This window comes from Brienomyrus brachyistius, chromosome 9 (genome assembly GCF_023856365.1).
Source record: "Brienomyrus brachyistius isolate T26 chromosome 9, BBRACH_0.4, whole genome shotgun sequence".
NCBI lineage: Eukaryota > Metazoa > Chordata > Actinopteri > Osteoglossiformes > Mormyridae > Brienomyrus > Brienomyrus brachyistius.
Window position 1 is genome coordinate 23,301,986 of NC_064541.1, and position 12,607 is coordinate 23,314,592.

At 37.9% G+C, this 12,607-nt stretch overlaps 1 protein-coding gene across 1 annotated transcript; it reads left to right on the forward strand.

Annotated features, from left to right (window-relative positions):
• The first annotated feature begins 922 nt into the window (after positions 1-922).
• On the forward strand, positions 923-5,289 carry LOC125748464 (transmembrane immune signaling adaptor TYROBP). The gene is made up of 5 exons (XM_049024603.1): positions 923-1,146; positions 2,153-2,173; positions 2,285-2,428; positions 2,787-2,854; positions 3,090-5,289. The coding sequence occupies exons 1-5, from the start codon at positions 1,101-1,103 to the stop codon at positions 3,144-3,146; spliced, it is 336 nt and encodes a 111-aa protein (XP_048880560.1). The 5' UTR covers positions 923-1,100; the 3' UTR covers positions 3,147-5,289.
• Positions 5,290-12,607: the final 7,318 nt, after the last annotated feature.

Genomic DNA, 12,607 nt, shown 5'->3' on the forward strand with positions numbered 1-12,607 from the left:
GTGACCTATATGACAAACAACAGAATCTGGGTGTTTTTATCATTTTACATAGATTGATTATAAGGTATAGTTGAACGCTTCCACTTTAGAATAAGTAACTCACTTTTTTTCGGACTGTTACACATCCATCCATCCATCCATCCATCCATTTTCCAAACCGCTTATCCTACTGGGTCGCAGGGGGTCCAGATCCTATCCCGGAAGCAATGGGCACGAGGCAGGGAACAACCCAGGATGAGGGGCCAGCCCATCACAGGACACACTCACACATCATTCACTCACACATGCACTCCTACGGGCAATTTAGCAACTCCAATTAGCCTCAGCATGTTGTTGGACTGTGGGGGGAAACCGGAGTACCCGGAGGAAACCCCACAACGACATGGGGAGAACATTCAAACTCCACACACATGTGACCCAGGCGGTGACTCGAACCCGGGTCCGAGTGGTGTGAAGCAACAGTGTTAACAACTGCACCACCATGCAGTTGTTAAATTTAATACTGTTAAATTTAATACTGTGAAATATGCTAAGTAAAGTTGGTGTTGTAGTTATATTCATGGGTGTAAATTACAGGGGGGATGGGGGGGGGTGGTAGCCCCCCCCTAAAAAATCAAAACCAGCTAATACAACCCCCCCCCCCCCAATAATCATGTTTCTCCTGTAATGGGTGGAGACCTCAACCCCCCCAATGTTCCAGCCAAAGTTATGCCCTTGGTTATATTTTACTGTTTGTTTATATACTACAAAAAGGGGATTGGTAATACACTTAACAGTATATATAAATAAATATAATATACTATGTTCATTGAAAAGTACCGAAGGAAACCTGTGAAGACGTGACTTCACCAGGCTGAAATAGAAACTCATAGACTTCCTCCCTGAAATGCCCCCACCTCCCACTCACAGTCACGCTCAAGACAAAGAGCAAACTGACCATTATCATTTACCCAGGGCCACCTGCTTACAGTACATACCACACAGGAATGGCGTACATTTCATGACCATCTCACCTGAAGGTACCTGTTGTATCATATCTCACGCTGTAGGAGGGACGCAATCTACACCTGCTCATCTTATCTCCCCTACCAACTCAAGAAATGGGCCAGACTATCTGCGTTATGACCCCAGTGGCTGTGCTTCTTGGTAAGTAAGTCTGCTATTCCTAGCTTACACCATAGAAGGCATGATATAGTTGTTTTCCTGCATCTATATATCAAGATAAACTAATACTAGCCATAGATTATTTTACATTGTACGTTAAGGCTTTGGCAAATTTCAAAAGCTGCTTTTGTATTTTTATGCTTGTTTTTATTTGTACCCAATAAATAAACACCGTGCTTTGTTAGTAATATAGCACTGATGAAATATAGTTGTAATCTGTTTGAATGTTATGAACTGTTTCAGTAGATCAGACAGTTGCTAATTACATTGAGTGTAAGTGTACATCTATCATATGATTAATTTGTATGTTTAAAGTATAGTTAGCCTTAAAAAGACAGTGTAATTCAGTGTTACACTGGCCAAGAGTGACATGAAGTGTGTAGGGTAAACATAATAACCTACATAAACACAAAACACATTTCCTTTAATAAGTCCCACACATTTTAACTTCTGTCTGCCTGTAATATTGATATATTTGACAAGCATTGGCATCCAAGTGTTTGCACCGCCCTCCGAGGAACTTGTATTTTATGTTGCAGTATGGAATAACCTATAAATATAGTATTAAATAATGTCTATAGCACATCAATAGTAGCGTCATACTGGATATTTTATTTTTTTACAATACTCAGATTGCTACTTATTTTACTTCAGTCAATGCATTCACCATCTCGTGGATGGAAACTTTTTCTTTTAAAGTAGTAGAATAGACAGGAACCAGTTAGTGGCTAAGTTTCCTTTCATGTCAGCATGTCAAACCAAAAGGGTGTGCAAACCAAACTATGAATTTCCTTTGCATTATTTTCAGAGCCAGTGTTCTGGTTACCTACAGTAGCACTGCAGAAGTATGTCTTTTAGCATAAACAAAAGTGTTATATGCATTTAATGATTTGTTGATGCAAGCCAAAGTACATTTAGCTATCAGTCTGACCTTCAAATGGTGGCTCCTTTATGTGTTTTTTTGACTCTTTTGTTATATATTTTTAAGGTCCTGTGTCTGGCCAACAGGGTGAGTGTCGCCAATTGTACTTCGATTATTTTGCAGTCACTTCATTTATTATTACATCTATTAAAGTATATCTTCTGACTTCAACCCACTGTCCCGTTTAATCTTTACCAGAGTGTGGCAGTTGCTACATGCTAGACACAGGCACCTTGGTGGGCATCATCATAGGTGATATCATTCTCACTCTTCTCATCGCACTCTCAGTCTTCTGCTTTGCCTCTCGTCTGAAAAAGCAGAATGGCCTGGAGGCCCTGGAGGGTAACCTGTGATCCTTGTGTTTGTGTCTGTGTGTTCTCTGTGTGCGGTCAGTACTGCCAATTAGGTCTTATAATCTATGGCTAAATGGAGTTGATATTCAATATTTAAAAATGCTGACAGAAGAATTACAGGAAAATTATGTTTGTAAAAATACACGAACAACTTTTATGATGGATCCATCATTTGTAATAATGGGAGTGTAAAACATAAATGTTACATGTCACTTTCATAATTATTTTCAAAATCTACTCATATTTCTCACTTGTAAATCCTCTCTAAATCATCAGGTAAGAAGTCAAGAGACCTATATGACTTATTTGTATGTAATGTGGCATGATCCTTTATCAAACTATTCCAGGTAAAGGGAAAATGCAAGCCTCATCTAAGAAGACAAAGGCTGAGGACTTTGAAGAATCTCCATATCAGGTATAAACAACTGACACATTCCCTTTTTCACTGCTCACCCAATACTTTTCTTGTTGTTTAATTTGTATAGGTTGTAAGTCTACAAAAAATATGATCATTTAAAAATTCAGGTATATTTAAAAATATCCCAGGATAAATCCTCTCCTCCAGTTCATAGCTTCCTGCTATATTTTCATTATTAATAAATTGCCTTTCTTGTTTATTTTTCAACCACTTCTCTTGCACATTTCCGTAGGAGTTGCAGGGAGTACAGAACGATGTGTACAGTGACCTAAGAAAGTCCCGGAAATAAGCCCACTCAAAACGGACTTTTTTGTGGTCAGTGTTTTACCCAATCTTTCATAGTCGTTTGTCAGGTTATTCTGTCATGTCAATCTCTCTAGCTAGAGAAACCTCTTTGTAACAATCAGGAAAGGTACTTGCATGTAGCAGTGGACAGCAGGTGGGCTAAGAAATGTGATTTGTTCTCAGACTATGTATATAGAATTGTAAATAATAAGCTTTCTTTGCCTAATTTTCCCCAAGGGCAATAATACAAACACACACACATACACACAGGTTTATAGTTATACCATTGGGGGGACTCTCCATTCATTTATATGGTGAAAACTCTAATGCCAACATAACGACCTTAACACCTTTCCATTAACATGGTGTTTCGCACAACTTCTACTGACTGGATGTTTATTTATTGCATCAATCTCTGCCAAATGTGGACACTGTAGTGTGTGAACATCTCAGGAAGTGGCTGTTTTTGAGATGCTGTATTCACTGTATGGAGGGGTCTATTCCTGCTAATAAAGTGGCCACTTGGGGTATTGTTGTATATGCACAAAAATATATACACATACACTCATGCATATAATATGTTTTATATTTCTGTGTTGTTTTTTATGTACTGTATATAGTAATGCTTAAAAGTTAGTGAACCCTTCAGAATTTTCCATAGTCTGGCATAAATATGACTTAAAATATAATCCAGTCCTCAAAACTAGGCGAAGAGAACACAATTGAACAAATGAGACAAAAATATCATATTTGGTAATTTATCTATTGTGAGAAATTATTAAATGTCATAAATCTGTGAGTGGCAAGAGTATGTGAACCTAGCAGGTCATTTGAAGGAGATCAGAGTCAGGTGCTGTTAATCAATGTGATGACAAGCAGGTGTGAATGGGCACCCTGTTTATATTAAAAGGAAAGAGTTCAGAGGGCTTCATCTTCACACATGTTTGTGCAGTATCAGTGTATCATTCCATGAACAAAGGACATTTCAGAGGGTCTCAGAAAAAGAATTGTCGGTGCTCATCATGCTGGGAAAGGTTACAAAACCATCTCCACCAAGAGTTTGGACTGCACCAATCCACAGTCAGACAGATTGTGTGTAAATATAGAAAGTTTAAGACTATTGTTACTCTCCCCAGGAGTGGTCCACCAACAAATATCACCTTAAGAGCAAGGCGCATGATTGTAATGGTGGTGGTAGTATCATGCTTTGGCCCTGTTTTGCTGCTTCTGGGCCAAGATAGCTTACCATTGTGGACAGGACAATGAATTCTGAATTCAACCAGCAAATTCTAAAGGAAAACATCATGACATCTGTCCGTGGACTACATCTCAAGAGCAACTGGGTCATGCAGCAAGACAATGACCCGAAGCACACACGTAGTTCTACCAAAGACTGGTTGAAGAAGAATACAATAAAGGTTTTGGAATGACCAAGTCAAAGTCCTGAACTTAACCCAATAAAAATGTTGTGGAAGGACCTGAAGAGTGCAGTACATTTGAGTAAACCCAGCAAAATCCCTGAGTTGAGGCAATTCTGTATGGAGGAATGGGCTAAACTTCCTCCAAGCCGATATGCAGGACTGATCAAGACCTACTGGAAATATTTCCTTACAGTTATTGCAGTAAAAGGAGGTCACACCCAATATTAAAAGCAAACGTTCACATACCTTTGCCACTCACAGATTTGCGACACTGGATCATTTTCATCAGTGAAAAAATGACCAAGTATGATGATATTTTGTCTGTGTTCTCACTAGGATTTCAGTGACAATATGATGATGTCTTAAGTCATATTTATGCAGGAATTAGGAAAATTCTGAAATTTTCACTATCAAGCACCACTGTATATGGATGAATGGATGGATGGGGGGCTAGATGGAATACAGCTGTTTATAAATTTGCTGGAATGCATTAAATTTTACATCCTAGTATTAGTAGCGGGTAGTTTGGATATTATGTGACCAGTTATTAAGAGACATGAGTGTTTTGTAATTTAATAAAATGTTATTCTATTTCAGGATATTATGCAGATTATAATTGTACTTGTACAGTGACAATAAAGATATTTTGTAGATTATAATTTATACAATTGTTTAGTGGATAATTGGAATTTATGGAATTAAACAATAAAAACTTTTTATAAATGATTTATTACATGCTTTCAGATAAAAACATTCTGTATTATATAACAATTAGTTATGACTAAGAAATCTGAGTGGAAATGAGGTGTTTTATGAGTGCTGTTACCAAAGTATAACCGCACCTGGACATTTCACATCAGTTGTATCACTCTGGGGGGCGGCATGGTGGTGCAGTGGTTAGCACTGTTGCCTCACACCTCTGGGACCCAGGTTCAAGTCTCCGCCTGGGTTACATGTGTGTGGAGTTTGCATGTTCTCCCCATGTCGTCGCGCGGTTTCCTCCGGGTACTCGGGTTTCCCCCCACAGTCCAAAAACATGCTGAGGTTAATTGGAGTTGCTAAATTGCCCGTAGGTGTGCATGTGTGAGTGAATGGTGTGTGAGTGAATGGTGTGTGAGTGTGCCCTGTGATGGGCTGGCCCCCCATCCTGGGTTGTTCCCTGCCTCGTGCCCATTGGTTCCGGGATAGGCTCTGGACCCCCCGCAACCCAGTAGGATAAGCGGTTTGGAAAATGGATGGATGGATGTATCACTCCGCTTTACAGGTGTATCTAAAAAGCTTTACTTAAACATAACCCTCTGTAGTCTGTGATTCCCACATGAGATCAAACAGATATCTTGCTAAACCATCTAAAACACTCTGTGAGGTTTTTTCATTTAAACATAAAAAAGACCCCAAGAAACCCCTTGAACAGTCTACTTTTCAAATACACAAACGTGGACAAATTAAACAAATGAAAATATCACGAACAAAAAAGATGGTACCCTTCATTTAATACTTTGTGGCATCACCTTTTGCAGCAATCACTGTCAACAAGCGATCTCTGTACTTCACAGTGAAATGTCTCCATTTGTCAACAGATAGTTTGGCCCAATCTTCCTGAGCAAACTACTCCAGCTGTCTCAAATTTGAAGGGTGGCATCTCCACTCTGCAATTTTCTGATCATTCCATAGATGCTCAATAGGATTAAGATCTGGACTCATAGAGGGCCATTTAAGAATGGTCCGATGTTTTTTTTCTCAGCCATTCTTGAGTGCTTTTAGCTGTATGTTTTGGGTAATTATCCTGTTGGAGGACCCATGACCTGGACTGAGGCTGAGCTTTCTGACACTGGGCAGTATGTTTCACTCCAGGATATCTTGGTAGTTTTGAGACTTCCTTGTGCCCTGCACAGATTCAAGGTCCCCCATGCCAGATGCAGCAAAGCAGCCCCAAAACAAAGGAGAGCCCCCTCCATGTCTCACAGTAGGTATGGTGTTCTTTTCTTTAAAGCTTCATTTTTCCTTCAGTTAACATAGAGCTGATATGACTTGCTGAAAGCTCAAGTTTAGTCTCATCAGTTCAAAGGACATTCTCCCAGAAATCTTGGGGCTTGTCAACATGCATTTTGATGAATTAAACTGTTTTTTTAAATTATTTTCTGTCACTAGTGGATCCCTCCTGGGTCTTCTTCCATGGTGCCCATTGTTGTTCAAAATGCAATAAATGGTATGATCAGAAAGTGACGTAGCTTGACCATGGAGCTCAGCTTGAGTGGTTTTGGATGGTTTTCTTGGCTCTTATTCTACCATCCACACTATCCTTCTAATCAACCTGGGGTTGCATTTCCACTTGGGTCCACGTACTGGGAGGTTGGTCACAGTCCCATGAACCTTATACTTTTAATAATATTGGCAACTGTGGTCACAGGAAAATGAAGCTACTTAGAGATGATCGTATGTTAACTTTAATATGATTATGTATAATCTTTCTGAGCTCCTCAGACTGCTCTCTCCTTTTCTTTCTCTGGTCCATGTTCAGTATGATGCACACAATGATCACAAGGAAGAAACTAAGTATATTTTAGCACTTTGTAAGGAGAATAAAAAGAACAAGAGTCACTGACTTGAGTGTCTGAGTCACAAAGCAGCCCCGATCACCCACCCTTTTGCAAATAGTGCTATTCATATGATAATGATACAATAATTCCGTGGTTGTTAATGGGTCAAGAAAACACATGAAAACTCCCATAAGCAAAAGTACATGTCTGGGTTCTGTTAATCGTTCTTTATTTTATAGGTTGTTTCCTGTCATACACATGTTGAGATATTTTGCCACATTTGCCCTCTACAACGCTTTGTCTTGCCATCACTTGCATATGTGCCTGTCAGGATTTAGTATAACAATTGTGACAAACAGTTGTAATTAGATCGTTTGGAGCATATGAATGTAGGTAACTGGGTAGAGGAATGTGAAATTGGACAAAAAGGCGTTCATAAACCTACTAATGGAAACTGAATGTAGAATAGGGAGCTGCTTGTGGCTACTGAGAGAACAGTGTGTTATAAGGCAAATATGCAGGAAGGAAAAGATCATGTATTTTTATTCAGGAACAATAGACCCCATGGAGGAACTACTCATATGAACAGATTCATTCTTACTTTACTTCCGTAACTTGATAGTATTCTGTTTGACTCTACAGTTCTAACCATAATATAATTCTAAAAGTATCCACATAACCTAAGAATATTGTCCTTTATGTAAATTGGCTATATATGCTATTGTATAACAGTACAATATCAATATGAATATCTCAAATTGAAAAATGACTTAAATCATGCACTAGAGGTCCCTCGTTTGCACTGAAGAATGAAGAAGCTAGTGAAAATTGATTTTCTCATGCATCGGCAAAAGCAGGACTTCAGTCTCCAAACTCGTTCTTTTTTAGTCTTTATTATCATTTTTTCATGAATGAACAAATCCTGACATACGGGGCAGGACACATAGCCTTATATGGTATTGTTAGGGCATTACATAGGCTAATTTGCAATTTTCGTGCACTGTGTTACACACTTGTGACATTTGTCATGTTTACTCAGAGAAATGTTCTGAGAAGTGAGGACCTTTTGCGTATTCTGACGTGACACACTTGTACAAGCCCACCGTATAAAAAAGCAAGAGGGATTTAAGATCAGAACATGAAAATGTTCTTGCACGAGGCTCAACAGTTTTAGATACCTGTGGAATAAGATGAGATTAAACATTGTGTGATGCAACACTGTACATTTCATCACATGCAAAATGTATGCATAGAAAAATGAAATAGCTGTGTATCTTATTATATACATGTTATTATAAACTGGGCACCTGATGTTTAAGACATTTTCTTATCCTTTTGTGTTATATTGCTCATCCCCCAACACTGTGAAATGTATTAGAATCAGCCCAGAGTAAAAATTTGCTGCTCACAACAATCTTTTTTTTTTTTGTCTCATAAGAAAAGTATCAGCTTCTTAATTAGAGATTACTGGTGTCTGACTTGCTTCTCCTAACACCCTCCCCTTTAGAGAAATAAGGAGCAAAAGAAAAGGTCAATTTAAGACCATTTCCCCCTTCAAATTCTCATAGGTGTCTCAATTTTCTCTTAAGAAACCTTTCAGAACTCAAAACGGTCAAACTTTGGTATTAAGTATGTCTTATAAGTCATTTGGAAGCAACGATTTAAGAAATTAATGAGAAAATGTGTGAAGATAATGCACTAAATGTTTATTTTAGGAAGTACAGTGAAATCAAAACGGAATAAGAGATTACTAAGAAGAACTAAACTAAAACTGGATGTTCATAAATTTATATTTTTCCCTTAGTAAAGAAAGAAACTTCACTACATCTACCTACACTTGAGAAGGCAGGCATAGGAGACAATTTCAGAAATGTAAATACAAGATCCCACCCACTGATAACACAGGAACATTAGCTTCAGATTAGACTTTAATAATATGCCTGATGAATTCTGGATTGAGATTCTTTAGACTGATGAAATAAAGATTAACTTGTACCAATGTGATTCATTTGTGTAAATATAAAAACATCAGATTTCATTTTTTCAGTGTAGTTTAAGTCTGTGAAAATGAAAGGACCAAGAAAAAATGGTTGCAATTACTAGTTAATGCAATATTTTGCTAAATCTTTTGAATTAAACCTCAAAATCCGCATTTCAATCACATCTTGATTGCTTCATTTCAAATTGTGGTGGTGTACAGAGACAATTATATTATGTACTGTCCAAATGCATATAGACAAGACTGTTTATATCATAGCCACACAAAAGCTATGCCTAGTTTAGCAGAATTAAATATATAAGCCATTGGATAAAAATCACTACAATGGTCACCACAATGTACTGACTATGAAAACCATTAACAATGATGTATTGTGAGAGAAGGGTGTGTGTGAAAAACCTACTCATAATTGTCTTTACTTTTGGCCTGGTCAAGCATCTCCTTCCCGTTGGGACACTGTCCACATCGTCCAAAAACAACTGAATTAACACTCTCCTCCTCAGTGAAAAAATGCTCGAAGAGGAGATGAAACTGTTGAAGACAATCATGCTGTGAAGAATTTCAGCAAGTCTAAAGGAGGAGATGTAGAGCTGACAGCCTGGGTAGAGTTCTTACTGGCCCATGCCTGAAGCAGATGTTTCCATGGATGCTGTGTGGTACTGCCCAAAAGGTCTTGATAGCTTTAACCTGGTCAATGCCTACAAAACAGAGACATACAAAAATGGCTCAGATATAATTGCATAAGAATAAAATCATCTATGAATTACTATATTATAAAAACTAAAATCAAAATGCACATGTTCACTTTCATTAACAGGTAGTTGCTCTGAAACAGTGATATCCCAAAGACTTTCTGCCATTATAACCATTCTCAGTATAAAGAATTTACCAGAACATCCCCTATACTGGCTGAAACATTTACATACATTTAGGGCAATAAGCAGATTGTTATCCAGAACAATTACGGATTCAGTTTCCCTAGAGCAACACGGAGTTCAATGTCTTCTTCAGGAACCCAAAGGTAGTAGTTCTGCAGACTTGAACCCCCATCTCTTGGCTCAGAGGAAAGTATCATACCACTGATTAAAATTTTCAAATTTTAGTTTTGTTCATTTAAGAGAAGATTTAAAAAAATACTGACAGCACAAATATAATTCAAATACAGATACCTGTGTAGGTATAACAGTAATGTTGAAATTTCTGAAGTGCTTTTTAATTTTATTTTATTTATATATTGCATCATCACATGCACAAGAATATCAATTTTTTTTATATCGCTCTCACTTTTAACTCAGTTATTACGTTAGAGACATAACAGCAACGATAAATGTTTTTGTAGTGGACTTAAAATGTTTGTTACGTCTTTAGTGAAACTGAAATGCAAATGCATTTTCTAAATATCCTCTTTTATCTCAAACGTCATTTCTGTCACTGACTCGACAGTAACATTTTGGGGTTTTTACTGGAATTAAATCATGTCTTTATCAAAAATAAAAATGGAATTTCAAATAAGTAAAGTACACACCTGAGATTAAAAAGATCAACAATTACATATTAGATGAATTTAAACGTATTATTATTAAACGTGTGCATGTGTGAGTGAATGGTGTGTGAGTGTGACCTGCGATGGGCTGGCCCCCCATCCTGGGTTGTTCCCTGCCTCAGGCCCATTGCTTCCGGGATAGGCTCTGGATCCCCCGCGACCCAGTAGGATAAGCGGTTTGGAAAATGGATGGATGAATTACTATGGTTGGAAATCACGTGCAATCATTTTAGCATCAATTCCTCATCAATTTTGTTCTGTTTTACTGGAGTCATAGCTTTTTGCACAAACTGTCTCAAGGAGTTCTAGGTTGTAGGTCTAGGTGGTTGTGGTGCTGTACTGGATGACTGTGTAGACATTGACAAACTGGCACTTTCAACAGTTGCAATAGACAAACTGTCAGTTTAATTAGTAGCAGGTTGACTTGCTTGTCTTTTTTCTTCCCACTGCACTGATGGATGTACAGTTCTCATGTGCCAATGCAGGTTATTTGTAGAGCCTGTTCGATATGAGATTTTAACCTTGCAAGCTCTACACTCTGCCTTTGTATTATCAATGTAATTGAAATGTAGCCAAATTTTACTCCGTTTCCTGCAGTCACTCATTATGGCACGTCTCCTTCCTCCTGTTTCTCTGTCTGTGCGTGCGATTGCTGTATTTGTCTATGCGTCACCGCCCCTCCCCCTCCTGCTCAGAGCAGACACGCATCGTGTGGTTGACCAATCCGTGCGGCCTGAAAATAAAAAATAGAAAAAAAGCGGCTCTGACTCCAGCTCACAGGCATTGATTGGCTAAAGTATTGATTGGCTTCTGTTTCACTGAGAAATTGAACAGCAGTTATCTACATTGCTAAAAAACTTTCCATCAGCTAAAACTTATAAAATGTTGTGCAATATTAACAATCAAAAGTAAATTTCCATTGATTTAAAAGTTTAAATGAATGCATTACTCCATTGTATTTTAAAGTCCAAACTAAAGCATATAATAAGTGCTTACAGGTGACATTCAGCAAGACGGGTCTGGATTTCTCCCTGCCTAGAGAGTTTTGTGCCATGCAGTAATAATCTCCAAGGTCAGATGGTAGCACCCTCCACAGGTGCAGCTCAGGCTTGAAGCTGTCCGGTAAACTCCAGTTGTCTCCATCCTTAAACCAAGAGTAGGTCTCCACAGCTGGGTCAGCATCACTGTTGCAAGTCAACATTACTGAGCTGCCTTCAGGAATAGTGCTTAGTGGGCTGATCTCAACAGTGGTGAAGCGAGGGGCATCTGGATGGAGGACAGCTGTATTACACTGCCATTGTGATTTTCATGGCACTGTGATCCTATGGTAGGGGGACACAAGGGTAAAATCTACACCTGGGTCATGATGGGCTGCAGAACAGGCCTGAAGATATGTCAGTGGGCAATAAACTTGAATGTAATGTGAAATATAATTAATATGTATATTATATAATATTATATTGTGTGTATATGTGTGTGTGCGTGTGTGTGTCAGACAGACTAAGTGGTACTGTATGTATTTAACAGTTTTACTTTTCATCCATTTATCAATCCATTTTTATCCCCAATACTATACTTATAAGTAGACAATGTAGTGAATTTCTATAAGGTAACCAGTTCAGAAGCTTTACTGGTTTTCAGTACAAGTGATTTCCACTGTTCAAATAAACTGTAAAAATAATCAGGTGCAAAATATAAATAAATAAATAAATGTTTATACACTGCATGACATAAATGTTGCCTATTTGACTAACTTAAATTTAATTTAATCACTGTAATGGTTCAATTGCAAAACATAAATAAATGTATATAGTTCAAGATTCACTTGTTGTATTTTTTGAGTAGTTTTAAAGTTTTATTACATTTTGTTCCAGAAATCCACCCTATGGCTGGGATTAGAAAAATCCTGATTTTGTGACTTAGTTATCCCAATCCTACTAAAAAGTTGAGGGTTAAAACCAA